The sequence below is a fragment of the Beta vulgaris genome, chromosome 1 (assembly GCF_026745355.1).
Source record: "Beta vulgaris subsp. vulgaris cultivar EL10 chromosome 1, EL10.2, whole genome shotgun sequence".
Taxonomy (NCBI): Eukaryota; Viridiplantae; Streptophyta; class Magnoliopsida; order Caryophyllales; family Amaranthaceae; genus Beta; species Beta vulgaris.
In genome coordinates this window covers 6,916,728-6,938,628 of record NC_079202.1, presented here as the reverse complement: position 1 = coordinate 6,938,628, position 21,901 = coordinate 6,916,728, and the positions used below count along the sequence as shown (strand labels likewise).

Below are 21,901 nucleotides of genomic sequence, written 5' to 3'. Positions count from 1 at the left end.
TATTAGGCCTAGTGCGTCACCTTGTGGAGCTCTTGTGTTGTTTGTAAAGAAATATGAAGTATGAGGTTGTGCGTCGACTATAGGGAGTTAAACAATGTGACTGCTAAGAACAAGTATCCTTTGCCTAGGATAGATGACCTGTTTGATCAGTTGAATGGAGCGAGTATGTTTGATTGATTTGCGTTCGGGGTATTAACATTTAAGGGTAGCTAATATGGATATACCTAAGACTGCGTTTAGGATGCATTATGGTCATTATGAGTTTACTTTGATGTCGTTTGGACTGACCAATGCTCCGACTATATTTATGGATTTAATTAATAGGATATTCCATGAGTTCCTAGATAAGTTCGTTATGATATTCATTGATGATCTCTTGATTTATTCAAAGAGTGAAGAAGACCATGACGAGCACTTGAGGATAATATTGGAGACGCTTAGAAAGAATCAATTGTATGTCAAGTTTTCTAAGTGTGAGTTTTGTTTGGAGAAAGTAGAATTTTTGGGTCATTATGTGTCTAAAGAAGGAGTCTTTGTGGATCATGCAAAGATTCAAGCTGTTAGTGAGTGGCCTACTCCAAATAATGTGTCAGATTTTAGAAGTTTTCTGGGATTAGATGGTTATTATAGGAGATGTGTGAGAGATTTCTCGAAGATAGCAAGGCCAGTGACCAATTTGATGAAGAAAGAGTCAAAATTTGAGTGGAGTGAGAAGTGTGAGGAAGCTTTCCAGATCTTGAAGGAGTGTTTAACCTCCGCACCTGCTTTAACCCTGTCTGATGGAAATGAGGGGTTTGAGGTGTATAATGATGCTTTAAGGAATGGCTTGGGATATGTTGTGCAGCAGAATGGGAAGTTGATCGCGTATGCATCGCGTCAGTTGAAACTATATGAGTCTAATTATCCTACCCACCTGATCTAGAGTTAGCTGATTTCGTATTTGCTTTGAAAATTTGGAGACATTACCTCTATGGGGAAACCTGTAAGATCTTTACCGACCATAAGAGTTTGAAATACATTTTCACCCAGAAGGATCTCAATATGAGACAAAGGAGATGGTTAGCATTGATCAAGGATTATGACCTAGATTTCCGGTATCATAAAGGGAAGGTGAATGTAGTTGCCCATACTTTGAGTAGAAAGTCGAGCCATAGCATGAATGTGTTGGTAGTTCCTGAGGAATTATGTCGAGATATGCAAAAGCATATCCTGGAATTTTTAAATCATGGGGAGATCGAGGCGAGATTGAGTGCGTTGTCATTGGGTTTTAATTTTCGATGAGATCAAAGAGGGTCAAGTTGGAGACGATCACCTAGATAAGATTAAGGAGAAAATGAAGTAAGGTAGGGAAATTGACTTTAAGATTCATGATGATGAAAGCTTGAGGTTCAAGGAAAGGTGGTGTGTACCACAAAAATGTGAAGAGCCTAAGAGAAGGTTTATGGATGAGGGGCATAATACGCCATATTCTGTGCACCCTGGGGTGACAAGTTGTATAAGGATCTTAAGGAGATTTTTTGGTGGCCGAATATGAAGCTGAAGTCGCTGAGTTCCTGTCAAAGTGCTCTACCTGTCATAAAGTGGAGATAGACCATAAGGGACGAATGGGAAAGGTTCAATCCTTAGAGGTTCCTGGATGAAAGTGGGATTCTATATCAACGAATTTTGTGACCGTTCTGCCGAAGATGAGAAATGGCAATAATACTATTTGGGTTATTGTGGACCGTCTGACGAAGTCCGTCGTGTTCGTTCCAATAAAAGAGACATGGAAGAATAAGCAACTTGTGAAGACGTACATCAAGCATGTAGTGAGAATGTTTAGACCGTGATTCGAGATTCCTCTCGAAATTTTGGCAAAAGGTCCGGTTGAATATTGGGACAATGTTAAAAATGAGCATTGCTTTTCACCCTGCAACCGATGATCAAACTAGAAGGACCAATTGGCTATGGAAGATATGCTGAGAGCGTGCGCAATTGATTTCTAAGGAAGTTGGGGAGATCACTTGGACTTGATTCAGATTTCGTATAATAATAGTTACCATGTGAGCTTTAATATGGCTCCTTTTGAGGCGTTGTATAGAAGAAAGTGTAGAAGTCCCATTTGCTGGAATGATTTTAGTGAGAATATAGTATTGGGGACCGAATTTATTGAGGAGACTGTTAAGATTGTCAAGTTGATTCAAGCTACTAGAATTCAAGTTGCTCAAGATAGGGAAAAGAGTTATGTTGATCGTTATGCTGATTTAGAACGAAGAGAAGATGAATTCACAGTGGGTGATAAAGTGTTTTTGTAAGTGTCACCGACTAAAGGAGTGATGAGATTTGGGAAAAAGCAAATTAAGTGCTAAATATGTTGTCCCATATGAGATTTTGCAAAGGATTGGGAAGGTAGCTTATAAGTTGACTTTGCCAATGGAATTTGAGAAAATGCATGATGTGTTTCATATTTCCCAACTCAAGAGATATATCCCTGATAAGAGTCATGTTTTGGAGCCTGAAAGAATCCAAATTGATAGTAGCTTTACGTATGAGGAAAGACATGTGAAAATTTTAGATAAAAAGGTGTGTTGTACACGCAATAAGGATGTGAATATCGTAAAAGTGTTTTGATCTAACCATGAGTATGAAGAGGCAACGTGGGAAGTCGAAGATGAAACGAAGAAAAAATATCCTGAATTATTTATTGAGGTGAGTTTGAGGACATAACTCATTTTAAGAGCGGCAGAATGCGATAAGATTATGCAATTTTTGCCTTATTTTATGGTATTTTTACGCTTTTTGACAACTTGCACATGTTAATGCAAAACAAATTGGTTCTCCGCATGAAAAATGTGTTCATAAGTAACACAAGTGGTTTCAAATTTGGTAAAAAAGTGTGCACATGTTGTGACACAAGTATTTTCCAAATAGAAGTTGAGTCAAAAATTTTGAAACTGTGAGAGTTTTCGTACCTAGTTTCAGGACGAGACTTCTTTTAAGAGGGATAGACTGTAATCCCCCATAATTTTATGAATTTTATAAATGTATTTTAATGTATATATATATATATATATATATATATATCAATGTTTAAATGATTTATTTCTTTAAAATGTTGTCTATTTGAAAGTCAAAAGAATTATTTAATGATTTTTAGTAATCAAATATTTTATTTAGTTATACTTTGAAAATTATTTAAATAGCTTAAACATCTTTGGGTTTAGTAAAAAGGATTTTAAATTGGATTAGAGGATCCCAACTATGCAAACACCCAATCATTAAATATTATTAAAGCCCAAACATAATTTCCTAAGCACAAAAAGGGTTAACTATATAAACCCCAAATTTTCCCCACTTATTTTCTCTCTCTTCCTTCTCCTTCTACTTTTTTCGGCCTCCCTCCTTTTTTCTTCTCTCTCCTCTCGTGCGCCGACCGAGCACTGGACGCCGCCAGCAGCCGCGCCGAACTCCTCCTCCTTGGCGTGCGTATTTCTCCCTCATTCCTCTCTTTTGGTTATTTCTTCCTCCTCTATTTTTAATTGGTGTTAAAGCTTATATTTTTAAGGATTGATTTAATATTTTCATGATTAAAATTTATAGTTTGATGATTTAAATTTAAATTTCAGATTATGTAATTTATATAGTGAAGTAATTAAATTTCAGATTTATTTATTATGTTTAAATTAAAATTTTAAGTATCAAAGCATATATAGATTTTTAGGGTTCTATGACTTGGAAAATAATAGTAATACATTATAGTTTATGAAATTGACTACTTTATGATTATTAGTATGTTTAAGTATATTTTAAAGGATTTTGAATGCATTATAAGTTGCTGGAAATTTTATTAGTATGCTTATGATGGAGTTTTAGTTATCAAAGGATGAGGTTTTGAGGGTTTCAATGACTAATATAGTCGTACTATACTAGGAAGTATTATAATTGAATTTTTAATGATGAGAAAGGTTTTCAAACACTTTTAAAGAGGGTTTGAAGTATTTTAATGTTGCTGGAAAATTATTAGGGTATTGGTTTGTCATTATGTTGATTATTGGTAGGCGTAGAATTCTCTTTAAGAGACTTTTAAGCTTGTTAAAATGACCTCGCATTTTGTCTACACAAGATACGTACATACTTATGTGTGGGTTGGATTAGTATCATGTCCTACGAATGAGATTTATGTAGTATCATGGGCCAAATGACCAAATAGGTATAAAAAAATACACCCTTTGACCATTTGGGTATAAAAATTAACACCGACGACATTTGGGTATATAAGTTGCTCTACGACGACAAATACCCCTAAAAATTGATCGGTGCGAAATCGTGACTCTCACGCGCTTTATTTAATTTTATAAAGTATTGTGTAATACACTAGAACCTTCTCACATTCCCACTCATTCACTCGTTTTTATTTTGGGCAACCATTCACCTCTCTTCCTCTTCCCTTTCATCTCTACCAAAATATAAATTCCTCCTAAATGGCAAATTTCATGGGGATACAACAGAGCAAATACGAAGCAAAGTAAAATTAAGAAGTTGAAAGTTACAAAAATACAAAGTTTTGTACAGGTATGTTTTTCATTTGCTTTGTTCTACTGATTTAATAATTGTTAGTGGGCAAAGTAGACATTAAAGAATTGATTTAGGTTTTGTCTTTATTTGTTGATATTGAAAACAAGAGTTTACAGTTCTTGTTTTATTAAGATTTAAAGTGTTTTTTTTGACCAAATTAAGATTTAAAGTTAGGGTTTCAATAAATTTGACTAAATATTATAATCTTTGAGTGTTTAAGGAAAAGGAAAACAAAACTGTTAATTTTTTCTTATTATGGTTTATTGAACAGCGATGATGACGATGGTTGGGGATGATGTACCCATAAACCATACACAACAATCCACAATTTGCACTGACTTATTGGCTACACAACTATCAACGACCTCAAATTTGGAAATTACTAAACAACACATCACAGCCCCAAAGAACCTCTAAACTGTAATAGTGAACCTAATCATGAGAAAGATGGCTATATTGAGAGTAATGAGGAAACAAGTGAGGATGATGACAGTGGGGAAGATGAGACTTACAAGATGGATCCTAGGGAACTATTTCATTGTGACTATGATGATGTAGTTGAACAAGTTGGTGGAAAGAAGAAGCAACATAGGTCAAAGACCAATGAGGTTGATGTTGATCTGGTTAATGGTGACGATGACGGTGGATTATCTGAGAATTCTGTCCAGCTTGATGATATCGTGCAGGAAGAGCTAGAGTACGATGTCGATGAGTTGATGAGCTTTAGAAGAACGAATTTGGGTTTAAGGAAAGAGCAAAAGGAAAGAGTTGGTCCTTTGTCTGACTGTCTAAAGGCTAATAACACATCAATATCTATAGGAGAACGAGGTCAATGTGGAAGGTGTTAGAGATCAAGTTGAAGTTATGAACAATCAAACTGATGTGATGATAGGGAACTCGTGGCCCACTTTTTTAACAACATTTGAGGGAGGATATCAATCTGATCAAAGAGACTCGGAATTTGAGGGTCCATTATACTCCTCAAGTTCAGAAGAAGGTGAGGTCACCATTAAAAAGAGGAGCAAAAGGGTGCATTACCCTTCTTTTAATGAGAAAAGTGACATGGCTAACGTCCAATTTACAGCAGGTTTGAGGTTCACATCACAAAGTGTCTTGAAATTAGCTATCCTATGGTATTCCATACAACAACACAAGGACTTAATATATTTGAAGAATGATAAGAAACAATTACACATAGGATGTGCTGGTTGTATGTGGGAGATGACTGCAGGTCCAGACATTGAAGACCCATCTGGTTGGCAAGTGAAATCGATTCAAGTTGACCATGTAAATTGCAAGAGAACCTTCACAAACAGACTGATTACTTCTGATTGGTTAGTTACTGAATTTATGGAAAAGATTTTGAGAAATCCTAGGATGAAACCAATTGAGATGAAGGATGACATGAAGGACAAATATGACATTGTTGTTTGTATCAGAAAGTGTCAAAGAGCTAAGAATAAGGCTTTAAATGCTGTAAAAAGTTTAATGGAGAAGCAATATGGGATATTAAAGCCTTATTTGTTAGAGTTAATTAGAAGTAACCCAGGGACAACATGTGTTCTGAAAACACTTGAAGGAGAGGTTGGGAAGCCAAAGGTGTTCCAAAGATTTTATGTTTGTTTTGAACCATTGAAGAAAAGCTTCAAAAACACTTGTAGACCAATATTTGGGGTAGATGGTTGTTTCTTAAAACATGCATGCGGGGGTCAACTTTTGTGTGCTGTTGGAAGAGATGGAAACAATCACATGTTTCCTTTTGCTTGGTGTATGGTTGAGGGAGAAAACTCCGATTCTTGGTCTTGGTTTTTGAGGCTTGTTGGGGAAGACTTAGGGATGAATCAGGGAGAAGGTTGGACAGTCATTTCAGACCAACATATTGTAAGTGAATTTGTTTTTTTTATTTTTTAAATGTTTTTGGTCATAGTGCTTGTTTTAATGGTTGGTTATATAATTTTGCAGGCCTTAGTTGGAGCAATTGAAAGTCTTTGGCCAAAGGTAGAACACAGATTGTGTGCTAAACATATTTATAGCAATTGGAGGAAGCAAAATAGAGGTAAGGTTTAGAGAAACAATTCTGGAAGTGTGTCAAAGCAACAAGTGTTGGCAAGTTTGAGAAGGAATTAATAGCACTGAAGGCCATATCAATTGATGCTTACAATGATTTCATAAATAGACCTACTAAGAAATTTTGCAAATCTAAGTTTGAAACACATAGTTCTTGTGATATAGTTGATAATAACATGGCTGAGACATTCAACTCTTTCATTCTCTTATCTAGATACAAACCTATTGTATCCATGCTTGATGACATTAGATTGGCATTGATGGAGAGAATGAGATTAAAAAAAAGCTCAAGTTAGACAATTTGTGGGTGGTGTGGCACCAAGAATTAGCCAAAAGTTAGAAGAAGCTTATGATAACCAAAAGTATTGTCAGTGTCGATGGAATGGAGGGGATTCGCAAACTGGTTTTGAGGTCACACAATATGGAGTGGGGCATGCTGTTGATTTGGAGAAAAGAACATGTAGTTGTAGGAGTTGGGACATGACTGGCATACCTTGTGCACATGCTATGTCTGCCATTTTGTACATGAATCAGACTCCCGAAGAGTACTTGGCGAACTGGTATAAAGCTCCAATGTATACAGCCACATATTCAACCTTGTTAAATCTAGTGCCAGGTTCTACATATTGGAACCACGAAGGAGAAGGGTTAGTTCTACCCCCTGACATTGTGAAGAGGTCAGCGGGAAAAGACAAACGGCACGGAGAAAGGATCCTGATGAACCAAAGAAAAATGCAACTAAGTACAGTAGAAAAGGGATAGTCACTAAATGTGGCAATTGTAACGTCAATGGTCATGATAGAAGGAATTGCAATCAACCAAAGGTACTACTAATTGCACTACTAGCTACTGCTACTATATTTTATTGTGTTTGTTGGAATATTGACATACTAACATATTTGATTTTATATAAGGTGAATACAAGTGTGCAGGACCAAACTAATACACAAGGTGGCAAAAAAAGAGGAAGACCAAAAGGAAGCAAAAACAGAATTGGGTCAAAAAATCCAACTCCACCATCTGAATGCATTCATAAGAGGAGAGGTAGGCCTCCGGTTGCTGGTCCATCAGGCACAAGTGCTTCTGCTACTGCTACGACAAGTCAATCACATCCTTGGTTGGAAGCTACTGCTATTGCTAGAAGTAAAAGAAAAGAGAAAAAGAAGGGGAAACAGATAGTTGGTGTTGGAGTATACCAGCAATGTGATTGAATGTGTTACTTAGAATCTATGTACTTTTGGTCACTTTTTGTACAATGATGATTATGTTAGAGAATAATTACACTTATATTTTGGAAATACTTTTGGGAAGTTTTTGTACGCTTGGTATTTTAGTTATTTCGGAAGTTATCGCTATTCAATGTAATGTCAAGCAAGACTACTATTGAAATATATATCAATAGATTTATATATGAAAAATATTTTCCATTTAATTTTATGACATGCTCCAACGAGACACTAATTAAATAATTACCTTCAACTATAAAAAATTACCTTCAATGCAATTTTTGTTTTGGAAAAAATTAACTTGATTGAGAACTAAATGAATAATGGAAATGGAAAGAAACAAATAAGAAAATAAATATCAAGATAATGTAAATAATGGGGTTCATACTCGACTTTAGTGCGCGTGAGAGTCACGATTTCGCACCGATCAATTTTTAGGGGTATTTGTCGTCGTAGAGCAACTTATATACCCAAATGTCGTCGGTGCTAATTTTTATACCTAAATGGTCAAAGGGTGTATTTTTTTATACCTATTTGGTCATTTGGCTTAGTATCATGTATAGGAAACTATTTATAGTTCACAGGTGATTTATATTCATGTGAAATTTCATGTTTTATGCCGTTGTGTGAAGCATGTTGATGATGATGATGATGATTATGTTATGTTTGTATAAAATTGATGCAATCATATGGGATTGAGAACTTAACGTTATTAATCATATTGATATTGGATCATAGATTGGATCATGTTGTTCCCCTGGTATTATTTAATTACTTTATTAGTACCAAGGACTTGATTTGGTAAGTTGGTTATTCACCTATGAAAGGTTGGTTGTTGTTGACTTGGATCAACAAATGAATAATGGTATTAAGAATTATTATTGGAAATATTCTTGGGTTGTTAAGTTGATGATCACCTTATTATCTAATCTTAAGATAAAAATGGAAGTTTATATAACTTTAATGATTATATTGCTTGTCTTACTTTGTGAGTCATAGTAAGTAAATAATTTGTTCATTACTTAAAGTGGAAAGTAGAGGTGGGCATGGGTCGGGTCGGGCCTGTTCACGGGCTCGGCCCGCGGGCTTGAGTAAATGGCGGGCCGGGCCGGGCCGGGCCCAGGCCCATGAGTGGCGGGCCGTGCCGTGCCGGGATTGAAATTTTAAAAATTTGTCCACGGGCCCGTGCTTCCGGCGGACCGGCCCATGTTTTATGTTGTATTTTTTACAGTTTTATGATAAAAAACAAAGAAAAGGAGCGTTCGGCTCGCGGGCCGGCCCACGCGTGCTCGTGCCGGTGCGGGCCGGAAATAAAATTTCTTGACCGTGACAGGCCCGCGGCCCACGTAGCGGACAACGGGTCGGGTCGTGCCTCGAGCGGGCTCGTGCCGTGCCGGGCCCAAATCGTGCCGGCCCGGCCCATGCCCACCTCTAGTAGAAAGTGAATAGCAATAACTTTAGACTTGTGGACGTCTAAAGTGTTGGACTAATATGAGTTGGAGTATATGGTGGTAGCCCATGGCTTTTCTTGGGACCGGATTGATGACCATGTCCTATTTTTTAAAAAAGTTTCCTCGATATCGTAGGTCGGGTGAGTCCGGAGTCGTGCCCGTACTTCGTCTTCTAAATTGAGGACATGGTTTGGACAATTCTTTCCATTGCCTATTCCATCTAAATTTATTAACTTATTAGTTGTGGAGTCAAGTTCAGAAAAGTAATATGATATGTTATTATATTATTATTTATCCTTGTTTAATGTTTATTAGTATCATGTTAGGTTTTATATTTATTTACTATATAGTACTCAGCTTTGCTAATTATGTGCTTTGTGTTTATGTGTTGGTCATGGCTATGCCTTATTGATCCTGTGATAACTCATTTGGTGAGCAGTCTCTCAGGATCAATAGTGCATCATCCATTTCGGATTTGAAGATGACATGGGTTTGGGAACTCATGGAGAGATTGTGTTGACTTTATTATGTTGACTTTTACTTTTATAGTTTACTTTTGACTTTATGTTGGTTTAACTTTGGTTTGACTTTTGGAGTTGCTTTTGGTTGACTAAGTTTAATTTTCAAAGTTATTTATTATTTACGCTACAAAATTCTGAATAAGTCAATACGTTATTATACGAGCGAAAATGTTTTGATGATTCTCGAAGTTTTATATTGAAAGGTTATTTTGGAAAATACAGAATTGTCGTGGTGTTACACGCACATCTTTGCGCCGAGCGCACATTGATGCGCTAGGCGCACGATGGTACTCGGGGCGCACCACCTTGCTTTTTTCACATGCTTTGATAACTTTTTTAGAAAACGTCTTTTGACTATTTTCTTTTATCTTTTAATTATGAAAATTCGATTTTAATTATGAAAATTTCTTTGAATATATTTATTTATTAAAATAAAATAATTAATTAATTATCATCAACAATTAATTATTCGGCTTTTTCAAAGGATTAGGTTCAAAATGTAATTAATGATCAGAAATAATTAATTGGGCTTTAAAATAGGACTTTAACACTTTTCAAAATAATTTTGGGATTGATTTTCGGACTGTTTTACTCTTGGGTCGGACCAATTAAGACCATAGTATGTTTCGTCATCAAATTCTTAAATGGGAAGTCACGATTATGTGTCTACATGTATGTTAAAACTAGTTTTATATGCACACGATGTGTGCGAAAATACGTAAAAAAATTTTTTTAGGGATATAGAAAATTAAATTAATTGTTAATCATATATAATCAATTAGGGATTTTTGAATTGTTGACAGTTTTCTTTTTGTAATGTTTTTTTAAAATCTTTTTTTACTTTTTAATTAATTAGGTAGTTCCCTTTTCTATTTTTACTTTTTTCATTTTTTAATTATAGTAAGTAGTTACTCTTTTTTTTCAATTTTTTGGTGTCCTACCCCTCTTGACATATAGAATAGAGATGAGGTTACTCATGAGATTAAACTATGTTACTCATATGATTAAAATAGGTTACTCATAGGGTTAAACAAATTAAAGTTACTCCAAAAACTACACGAGGTTTTTTTGTAAAAAATAAATGGGATTACTAATATAATATTTTAAGATTATACGGAACAATAGAACGGTTTACTCATATAAATTTTTAAGGTTATACATAACAATAGATTGGGTTAGTGTTATAAACAAAATGAGGTTACTTATATGTGAACAAAATGGGGTTGCTCATGATTAAATGGGGTTATAGCCTTATAGGTATGAATATACTAAGTTTTCTTATGAACGAATGAGGTTTATTCGTATTAATAAATGAGGATTACTTGTGTAAACCATTGGCGGTACTGGTATGAATAAATGAGCTTACTCATAAAATTTAACTAGGTTATTCATTTGATTAGAACTAACAAAGTCTGACAAAAAAACATCAGCCCAAATAAACTTTTGAAGATCTAAGCCTAGAGAGTCTAACATTGGTCATGAGCAAAAGAATTCCTAAATTAGCAATTAAATTATATTGATAACTTCTTATTTTGATTCTCTAGTAACTTGCCAAAATTAGAACTAATAAGAAGAATTCAAGAGCCGCAAAACAGTTCCTAACTACTTCCTCCATTTCCTAAAGATCTTCCTTTTTTCGTTTAAGTGTGTTTCCAAAAGATCTTCCCTCTTTTACTTTATTCCTTATTTGTAAATTTTTCCCCCCTTTTTACCCTCTCATGTCCCTATCATATGGTCCACCATTACATTATTAATTTAATTTTACTCCCTTTCTCTCTCCTATTTAATCTCTTTTTATTTATTTATTTATTTATTTATTTATCTTAACCCCTTTCTCTCTCCTACTTTACCCACCCCACACCCCACACATTATTTAATTCTCATTGGTATCTGTAGTACTATTAACAAGGAAGATTTTTAGGAAACGGAGATAGTAGAACTTTAGCTCTATTGCTGGGCCTGGTTTGCAGTTCCAGATCCACAAAATTCCCAAACTAGCAGTGAGTTGTTTACATCTTCTTCTTTGCTCTACCACCTCGAAAACTTCATCAATGGCGCAAAAGAGAGAAATTCGAACTTCTCCACCTTGAAAACTTCATCAATGGCACAGTAGACAAGAATTTGATCTCATCTCCAAAATTCATCGTCCTCAACGCCATAAATTCAAATAGGAAGCAGGAAGAGAACAAAAGACAAGAGAGAAAATATGGGTCGCGTGGTTTGTATTTGGCTGTAAAATCCCGCGGGGGCCTTATATAAGAATTTGTGTATGTTTAAATAATCTCCTTTATCGCTAAAAATAGACTTCAGTATACAAAAGTACAACACATTGTCTGCTGTCCTTGTCCAGTATGCTCTGACCAGCCCTTTTGGCGATGCCAAAAAGAGCTCTCTAATTCTGTTGCATAATTTACAGAACGACTACACTGTACAGCAAAATACATCAGTGATTTAGTGCACGAAGCAAAATAGTAATCCATGCATGATGACCAACAAAATGAATGAACCACTGCAAACCATCCAACGCCGTGTTGCTACTGGCCAGCTGGCTGCTGTCAAAACCTCGTCCGAGCCTTGAAGGTTAACATCATGTCTACATGTCTTCTCCCAGTAAAATGCTGATTCTCCCAGTAAAATGCTGATGAGTACATTAGGGGAGTTTTTGTGTTTGAGACATTATAGATATATATATATTCATGAGTATCACTTTATCTCCAATTTGTCGCCTCTTTCTCCTCCATTTCGCTTTTGGCTTCATCAGAAGCTCTACCTTAGGCTTGGAGGCCTTTCAAGAGCAAACCATCCAAATTTACCCTTCCTGAAATCTGTAAGGATGCGAAATGCTGCCTGATGAACATTCCCACTAAATAGTTGCACAGCAAGCTTGTGAACAAATCTGCAATTCAGAAAAATAAGAAGAATTGAAGGCATAAAAAAAAGGGGAAAAAATTACATCTGTATCAAAAACAAATTTGCCCCACAAACAGGCCTTCAGCAAAGTATTTCCTTTCAGAAGGCACAACAAAATAAGGTAAGAAAATATGAACGTACATTTGACCAGACTGACCGTCTGTCTCAATCCTGTAACGATTGTAAAGAGCTTTTGTACCTAAAAGAAGAGGCAAGTTTTTAAATAACAGAAAAGTTATTATGCAAGAAAAATATTTGGATAGGTTGAAGTTACATTTTTGCTAAGAATAGTACTCCCATCTCATTGGCAGAATTGCAGACCGATGTACATATTAATCGTAAATTCAACAAGTAGTATGTGGATAGTAGAAGATACCTGGTTGCGGGGACAAATTTAAGACATTATGAAAACGGGGCCAAATGCCCAAATCAATCTAACATGTTCAGAATTTTTACAGTAATTTTACTATAATTTGTTCGTAAAGAATGAATAATATGCATCAAAATAGTAGAAAGAGTGAGGAAGATGTGGTAGCTCACTCGAGTATCACCCCAAATATTTTAAGGATTTGCCTAGAGTTCGAATCCCAAAATAAGTTGGGGAATTTCTCTCTTATTTCCTGGGCTGCTTTGAAACCGTGAATCTACAATAAATTGTTACTTCAAGTTGTATACCTAGTTGTATTATGCTACATTTTTTGTTTCTTGTGAAAGGAAAAGAGTAGTTCAATGAGTGAAATTATCACAAATGTCACTTGCTACAGCATCAGCAATGAACTCAGGGGCACTCTCCAACCAAATACTTTCTCCTCACTCTCAAGGAAGAAGTCTCAGCTAGTAGGTGGGCTATAACATTGCCCTCCCTTTTAACATGCCTCCAACTAATAAAAACGAAAAACAGAACAAAGCTTTAAAATATCATCAAAAACTAGAGAAAGAGAAGATAAAGACAACGCCTTTTTGTAGATGATGATGACCTCCAAACAATCTCTCAAAAATCACTTCAACAAAGCCACAGTTAAGGGCTACCTTCATGGCAAACAGCAGCACCTTTGCCTCGGCTATGGGGGTATCCCAAGCTCCTCGGTCTTGCTTGACAGAGACAGCCATCAAAAACCTCCAAAACTAGCACCCCCATCATCACGAATAGCTGCATCGCAGTTGATTTTGACCAACCCCTGAAGGAGGAAGCAACCAAGCATTGTGGAGTGGCATCGAGCACACCTTATCCTTCAAGCACGCCTCCACAAAGGTATCATAATAGGTAAGAACACCAGCAACAGCTTCATTATAGCACCTCGCCGAGCTTCGAAAGATGTCCTCATTCCTAGCATTCCAAATATCCCAGCGAACCATGGTAACGCGGCATAGGACCTTGTTCTGTACACACATTGCCACCTTGCACCACCAGTCCAGAAAAGAAGCTAGCTTGCGATCCAGAATAAGCCCATTGACCAACCCCGTCGTCTCCCAAGCCTCTTGAGCTCGATGACAGTAGACTAAAGCATGTACACATCTTCAACACAGGCAGCCATTTATTCACCACTAACCTCCAGGATTCCTCTTTCGCCCATTCCGAGTTGGAAGAGCATTAGAACAAGCTCTCCAGATTAAAGACTTTACTTTAGGAGGGAGTAAAAGAGACAAAATCTGCTTCCAGTGAGAAAGGCGGGAGGAGGTAGAAGTCCTCTCATCTAGCGCCTTAAACCAACGAATGAAGTGGTAGCCTGAATGCGAGGAGTAAATTCCATCCTTGTATAATTCTGACGAACTCTCCATCAACAACCATTAGAGATAACCCATTTGGAACCAATTAAACTCCTCCAAGTGTAGTTTATATTGTGCTACATTGGTTTACTCTTTACTTTGTATGTTCTTATTCTAATCAATTGCAATTTGCAAAAGTAGCCAACTCAACAAATTACTAGAGGATAATGGGTCGCATACTGGTGTTGTATTTAACTATGGAATTGGGTTTTGTCTGAATCGGAATTTCTTTCAAAAGGGGGTAATTGGTGAAAATTAGTATGGGCCAATTACTAGTGCGCACCATCTTGTCAGTATTCAAGAGAGATGGGGGTTGTTTTTATTTTGTGATTCCCAATATACTTTCATGGTGTTAAACCTTTAGGTTTAGGCGAGAAAAAAGAACAAAGAACTTTGATTAAAACCACTAAAGGCTAGAGCTCGAAGAGGTAAGGAGAAAACGTTGTAGGCTACATTTTGTTATTACATGAAGTAATCTAGAAATTACCAAGTATAAAGCTAATGAGCCCTTCATATTATTACAAGCAACTAACTAATTCCTAATATTAAGGTGTTGCCCCTTAGTGTGCTGATGATGACAAGCGAACTTGTAAATTAATGGTTTTAGCTTGTGTGAAGGTTACCAAGTTCCAGAGTAGGAATAAGTTCAAGAGGAGAAGTTTGCATTAGGAGTTCCTGAGAGACGAACTGGGATTCCTAAGAGAGGAACTGAAATTTCTATGAGTGGACGTGCAACTAATTTCCAAAGAAGGAATAACTCTTGGAAGAAGACAACCTAATACAAAGAATCAATTCAAGTGCAAGTTCCAAAGCAAGTTCTTGCAGAGGTTACTAAATTTCTACGGGGAATTTTGAACGTTTATTGGAAATGAAGATGAAGTGTCGAGTTGAAGCTTCTATGTGTAAAGACATGAAGGCTAACAATATGGGTTTATTATTAGGATTAATGAAAGTGTTTAATTTTGCTAAGGAAAATGTTATGGAACATGAAGGGCTAATTAAGTATGACAAAATGATTAGTGTAATTTTTGGAAAATATTTGTGAAAAATATATTTGGATTGATCTTTGATTATTCTCGAACAAACATGTTTTATCATGTTTCCTAAGTTTACTCTGATAATTCTATCAGTTTAAGATGATTCATATGATCAGTGAGTAAGCGTTCCGCAAGTTCTCAATAACCTAAGTGATTCTAGGAGAAGGCTGTCAAGGAACCTCCCTCTTTAGAAGGAGGAAGAATCCTACCAAGCAAATCCTAACTGTCATAACAAAAACATTCTGACCTAAAAAGTTTTTAAAGTTAAATTGTTAGAGATTTAGAGTATAGAGTAAGTTTTAATTCATGATATGTTTGTTTGAATTGCTTGGTTATGGTGTCGTGATTCAAACAATGTATGAAGTACAATATGCTATATGAGTCGTGGTATGTTTGCATGCAAACTTGGGGATGTAAGTAGCAGGGTAGCACCCCGCGACTGGTGAACAAAGGATGCTCGCACCCCGCAACGTGAAGCTTGCAGCAAATCTGCTTGCGTTCAAGAAGTCAGGAATTCTTAGTCCTTTCCTAGAATTGTAAGCGTTTAAACAGTAGACTTTTTATTTCATTCAAAGAGTTGGGAGTTGGGAAAAGAGTTGTAGGAACTCTTGAGCAACTTAAGAGTTTAGTCTTGAGTATAGAGAGAGAAAGAGTAGCACTGTGATTGAGGAATCATAGTGGGGAAAGTGGAATTCCAAGTGAAACTTGCGAGAATGTTGAGGTCGAAGTGGAACTTGCGAGAGTGTGCATGTGTAGGTATTCCCCTATTAAAGTGAAGAGTTTAAATCCGGAGGAGGTCATGGTTTTTCTTCCTATATTGAGGTAAGAGTTTCCACGTAAAAATTCTGTCTTGCATTATAAGTTCTTACTCTTTCTAGCTTATATTCCACAAAAAGAATCAATTAAATTCCATATAAGTTCCCCTCAAACCCCCCCCCCCCAATTGTAGTGTTCCATAACATAAGGAAACATAACAAGAGCTAAGTCAACTTTACATGGTAAAGCTGAAGCCTATGACACTAACAGATCATTATCGCAATACATATGTATTTTTTACAGGAACGAGATTAGTTTAACCGAAAATAATCATAAGTTCTGACAAAGGCTAAGGCCCCGTTGGGCCTAAACACAGCTTTGTCCCGGCTGCCTGCCGAGTTGTAATTGAATTACTATAAACTGACTGTCACAGGAAACCGACAACACTAGATATAAAGGGCAGTCAACTGGAGGTATATACTTTAAGTATTGAACTAGAACATGATATGGATCCTCAATTTGTTTAATCATATTAAAATATATTTAAAAAAAAAGAAAGTAAAAGATTTGTGTCTAACCTACTGACGGTATCCTCGCGAGCATTTGCACAAGTAATGCTGCAATATCAGCAACATCATATGATCTCTCACCAATATCATCACATATAGCGAGCTTTATAGCAGCTGATTGGTCACTGATCCTCATTGGGATTATACCAGGAGAATCTAACAACTCTAGATCCTTCCCGAACCGAACCCACCTTTCCAAAGACGAATTCAATAGGATAAGTAAGAGGATAGTCCGCTCCAATTATTCAAGAGGAGAAATCATCATATCACAAGCTTCATAAACAATATATATATATATATATATATATATATATACACACACACACACACGTAGGGGCAAGATCACATGAGAAATTTTCTAATATGAACACTAAACCAACTACAAGAGGGGGAGTGAATTGTACTTCTGGGGAAATTTTCGAATTTATAATGCATAATCAAAGTAACTCAAAATATAAGAGAAAAGACACAAGATTTTTACAAGGAAAACTTCCTAAGACTAATAGGAAGAAAAACCTTGACCACGAGGGATTTTAATTCAAACACTCTTTACTATAATAGGCCAAAAGACTCTCTCTTTTACAACCTATTAATGGACCTTCTCTGTTCCTCTAGGAACTTGTTCCTAGTCACTCGGTTCCCCTGATGACACTCACTTTGACTTCACTCGAAGTTCTCTTTTCCCTCTTTCTTTTCTTTCTCCTTTATCTCAAGAATATTCTCAGATTTTTCTCTCACCCAAACACTTAGAGTATTACAAGGAAATGTAGAAGAAGAAAAATACAGAAAAACTTTATCAAAATAATGATTAACTTTTTGTGCTCGAAAGTTATATTTTTCTTCGAATAATCTCCATCTTGTATAGGTGCTTCACTTCTCCTTCTCTTGCGCTTATGAAGCTCCAAATATATATATATATATATATATATATATATATATATATAGACTGTAGAGTTCGCTTCATCTGCTTTGAGAAGACAAGTTTGCTGATTCGTCACAACCCAAAGCCCAAATTGTTTCTTTTTTTGAATAAGGATCGAAATTAAACTGGTGGCTGACAAAGTTTCAGTTTTGTAGTCTAAACAATCAAGATCTCATTCAACTGCTATCAAAATATTGCAAGATGAAAAATGGAAGAGCAATATTTATTTTTACAGTAAGACCCAGCACAAAGACATGATGAAAATTCAATAACGTACTGACCTTAGTTCTCTTGTAACACCCGGTCGAGGAGCTGCTGGACACATTCGACGCTTTAATAAACGATTAATCAACGATGATTTACCAACATTTGGATACCCTACAATTCCAGCTCGAACCTATATGATGAGAAGTCATCATAAGATCAGTAAGAACTTGTCCAGAATCACAAGTGAAGAGACACACACAACAAACCAAGCATATTTTGGTTGTAAAAGTATAGCTTAATCACTCAGCTGATTGAGATTATACCATTAGTCAGAGGAGAAGGAAACTGTTAGAACATTGTGTTTCAACAATGAGCATCATAAAGAAAAACAATCTAAAATGCAAATCTATCTCAACTGTCAAGTGTTAGTTATTAACAGCTCAACAATAGAAGATCTATCATTCCTTTCTTTCTTTGCTGCATCACAAAATAATCTGTTAGGAAAATCAGGAAGAAGAACAAGCGCATCATAATTGTGTTATAATTGGTAAATTAGTTCTTTCTCATAATTATGTTCCAAATATTCTCTGCCTATGTAGTTTCAGCACTATCCTTCAAGCCATCCATGATCCATTTGCCTGCTATTGCTGCCAGTGCAGACTTTCACAAGTCATGCTACAAGAAAACAGACGTGCCCTTTCTTCTGCACCCCTTTCCAAAAAACGGGCCATATCCTCAATAGATAATAAGAGAGAAGAGGCAATCTCAGTTATTGTCCAACCGTCTGGTCTACAGGATCAGTTAGAGACAAATTAAATGATCAGATGCAAGTTCCACTGAGACTATATAGGAAGGGTTGGCGGAAGAGGTAGGGGAATAGAAGGGCTGTGCTGGATAAATCATTAATTGCTAAGTGATATGATGAAATGAGAAAATGAATGTCATGTACATAACAATAACAAGCTACATGATCACATGCTTAATCCAACAGAGATGGCTTGAACACTTGTACAGAGGCTCATCCAATCTTATTCAAGGAAACTATGGTTATCACTATTATATACTGTTATGGTCCATTGCACGGTACGGAACTTGAGTCCCACAATCAATCATATGAGGGGATGATGTGGGGTTTATTTAGGATTACAAGCTCCCCCCCCCCCTTGGGCTAGCTTTTGGAGACGGTTCTCCTGGGGTTTTGTACCATATACACACTTATCAAATTAGCAAAAAAGAATTTTACTCCTGTCTTCCAATTTGAACCGCCTGCCAATTTTGTCAAAAAATTTCTTATTAACTTGGATATTTGTTTTGACAATTGGACCTTCGAGCTGTAGATTCTTGAATGTTCCTGTACATTGTGCAACTTGCACCAGAATTCTATTACACACTACATTCTTTATTAAAAGGAAGGGGGCACATAAATTCTCACTAAAACAAGCACTACTTCCGTTCAGCAAAACTTGCCAATTTTTCCATACTGGAAGTTCCCAAAAGGAACTTCGAAACAGCTAGTAATAACTAATACCAGTGTGAACTTTGTAACAGATGGTTGTAACCTTAAAATTAACTTTGTAGGTACAGCAAGTTCCAAAGAATAGATAAAGGCACAACAGCTAATAGGTCATTTTTCAGCAAGAAAGAGGACCAAATAATATTCAACAAAGACATATATTCTAGAGATAAGACACCTGGGGCACAGAATAACTGCCTTGTAATCTGGAGAAATGGAAACCTGAAAGATGGTAATATTGCATCAAACACAAAAGCAGTCAAAAAGTTTCAAGAGCATACACGACGAGGAAGTAACCCTCTGGCCCGCCGTTTGACATTCACATCATCAGCAAGTGATTTTGCCAGGCGACTTAATTTCATGCTGCCCTGTATATATCCCAAGGCAAGGTCATCATTTGCAGTGTTCAAAATGGATTTTAACAAAGGATTGATCATGTCAAATCAATACCATTCCAAGTTGTCCATTAGAGAAAACAACTCTTATTCCCTGCTTTGCAAAATGGGCTGCCCAGGCATTTCGGTCTGACGTGGATATCATGTCTTCTCTGTTTAAAACTAAAATTCTTTTTCGATTACCGATCCACAGGTCCATCTGAGGATATTCAGCAAATACATCAATTGCATTCAGAGTAACACACACATTTGAGTTTAATGGCATGTTAATCACGAATTAATCAGTCATACATCAAAGAATAATCTACCTGGGGATGACTTGTTGACATTGGTATTCTGGCATCTCGTACTTCCACCACAACATCCATTAGTTTGAGTTGCTCTTTCAGCTCTCTTTCAGTTTTTGCTATGTGACCGGGGTACCACTGTCATATAGGAGGACAATAATAATCAATGTAAGAAAAATCCAGACAACCAAAGTTGGTATTAATGATAAAAATAATTATATTTTTTACACAAAATTAAAAAAAAAACCTGAACAGGACGCAGTGTCTTAATCCACTGATAAAGATCTGTCTCCAGATCAAACCAATCATCCTCAACCCTTCTGCTGTCAAGTATGCTGCTACCATTTCCATTTCTATATTGACTTGTGCTTCCACCAATAATCTGCATGTTTCCGTAAGATACAACAGCACAAATAATCCCATTAGAGCATACTCCCTTCCCAAATTAGTTGCTACATTTGCTTTTTCACAGTTTATGAGATACAGCTACAAACACCAATATCTTAAGTTACATATGTGAAAAAATTATAAAAATTATATATTTAGAAAATACAAATTGGGACGAATCAAATAAGATATGTTTTTTCTTATGTATATGGAGTTCTTGAAAAGTTCTTGAAAAGTTGAAGGGATTTCTTATCACCACAAGTCCGCAAAATGACGATATAACTTCTTTGCATATAAACAACTCAAAAAAAGACAATTCTTTCCCAGAAAACTCACATCTAAATTTAACATAGCGACATTCAAAACCAATACCAGCCACCAATTGCAACTGCTCCCAACATATATTGATGACAAAATTCTAGTATATACCCGTCAAACTCATTGCCCCTCAAATTAAGGTAAGGTACACATTAACAAGATAAAAGATTTGAAGTATGTGAAAATTGGATAGCAGAATTGCAGAAAAGATGTAGAAAAAAATGAGGAACCTGAATGGTGGGTGAGGATTGCAGATGAGTTGACGCACAAGCTTTAAGAGGTTGTCTTAAATGAAGAGGACGGTGTTGCAGAAAACAAAGGTGAGTTATGGAATTTGGCAAACACAACCCAGAATATTGAACTGCCATTTTGAGTGAGGCAGAGGTGACAGTTGAGGGGTTTATAGCTCAAAGCTCTTGCTTGCGCATTTACCATTATCCAACTTCTCTCGGTCTCCCAAAGAAACAATAAAATAACAAAGAAAAGAGAGAGAGAGAGTGAAAGACGTACTTTCTCTGTTTTTAAATAAGTGAAACACTCCTTGTTTTCACGTTTGCTAATATATTATTTTTAATTATTAATCTCTTCAATTATCAATAAGTAAAAAATTAGAAAAAGTTGATATTAAAAACATACACACATAAATGAATCTAATAAGATCCCACATGACTATGTTTTTCCTAAAATGTGAATCACCAAAGCTAATTACTCCCTCCGTTTTTCTATTACTCGCTATATTTCTATTTCAGAAAAACAACATACCAACTTTAATATATTATTTTAATTTTTTTATAACAAAAAATATAGCAATGTATAGTCTTGTGAGGAACATTTGTTTCATATAATGGTATGGGTTTGCAATCAAGAATGAAACTAAGGTGGTATAGGTTTGGAACTTGATACCTAATATTATGTGTTTGGTTTTATTTGGGAATGAAATATTTTCTTCTATCTAATACCTAGAGTTATTGGTATGAGCCAAACCCACCTCCTCTTGGATTTCTAAATCGCATA

The 21,901-nt window shown here is 36.0% G+C and overlaps 1 protein-coding gene across 2 annotated transcripts; it reads right to left on the bottom strand.

Moving 5' to 3' along the window:
* Positions 1 to 12,081: 12,081 nt before the first annotated feature.
* Positions 12,082 to 21,369, bottom strand: LOC104905128 (DAR GTPase 3, chloroplastic). Of its 2 annotated transcripts, none has more exons than XM_010693576.4 (9): positions 21,118 to 21,369; positions 20,430 to 20,564; positions 20,204 to 20,320; positions 19,951 to 20,094; positions 19,782 to 19,868; positions 18,062 to 18,177; positions 16,868 to 17,049; positions 12,871 to 12,928; positions 12,082 to 12,715 (listed from the first exon to the last, which is right to left on the bottom strand). In XM_010693576.4, the coding sequence occupies exons 1-9, from the start codon at positions 21,253 to 21,255 to the stop codon at positions 12,586 to 12,588; spliced, it is 1,107 nt and encodes a 368-aa protein (XP_010691878.1). In that variant the 5' UTR covers positions 21,256 to 21,369; the 3' UTR covers positions 12,082 to 12,585. The 2 variants fall into 2 exon arrangements, with proteins under 2 accessions (XP_010691878.1, XP_010691879.1); XM_010693577.4 differs by lacking the exon at positions 21,118 to 21,369 and adding an exon at positions 20,906 to 21,074.
* Positions 21,370 to 21,901: the final 532 nt, after the last annotated feature.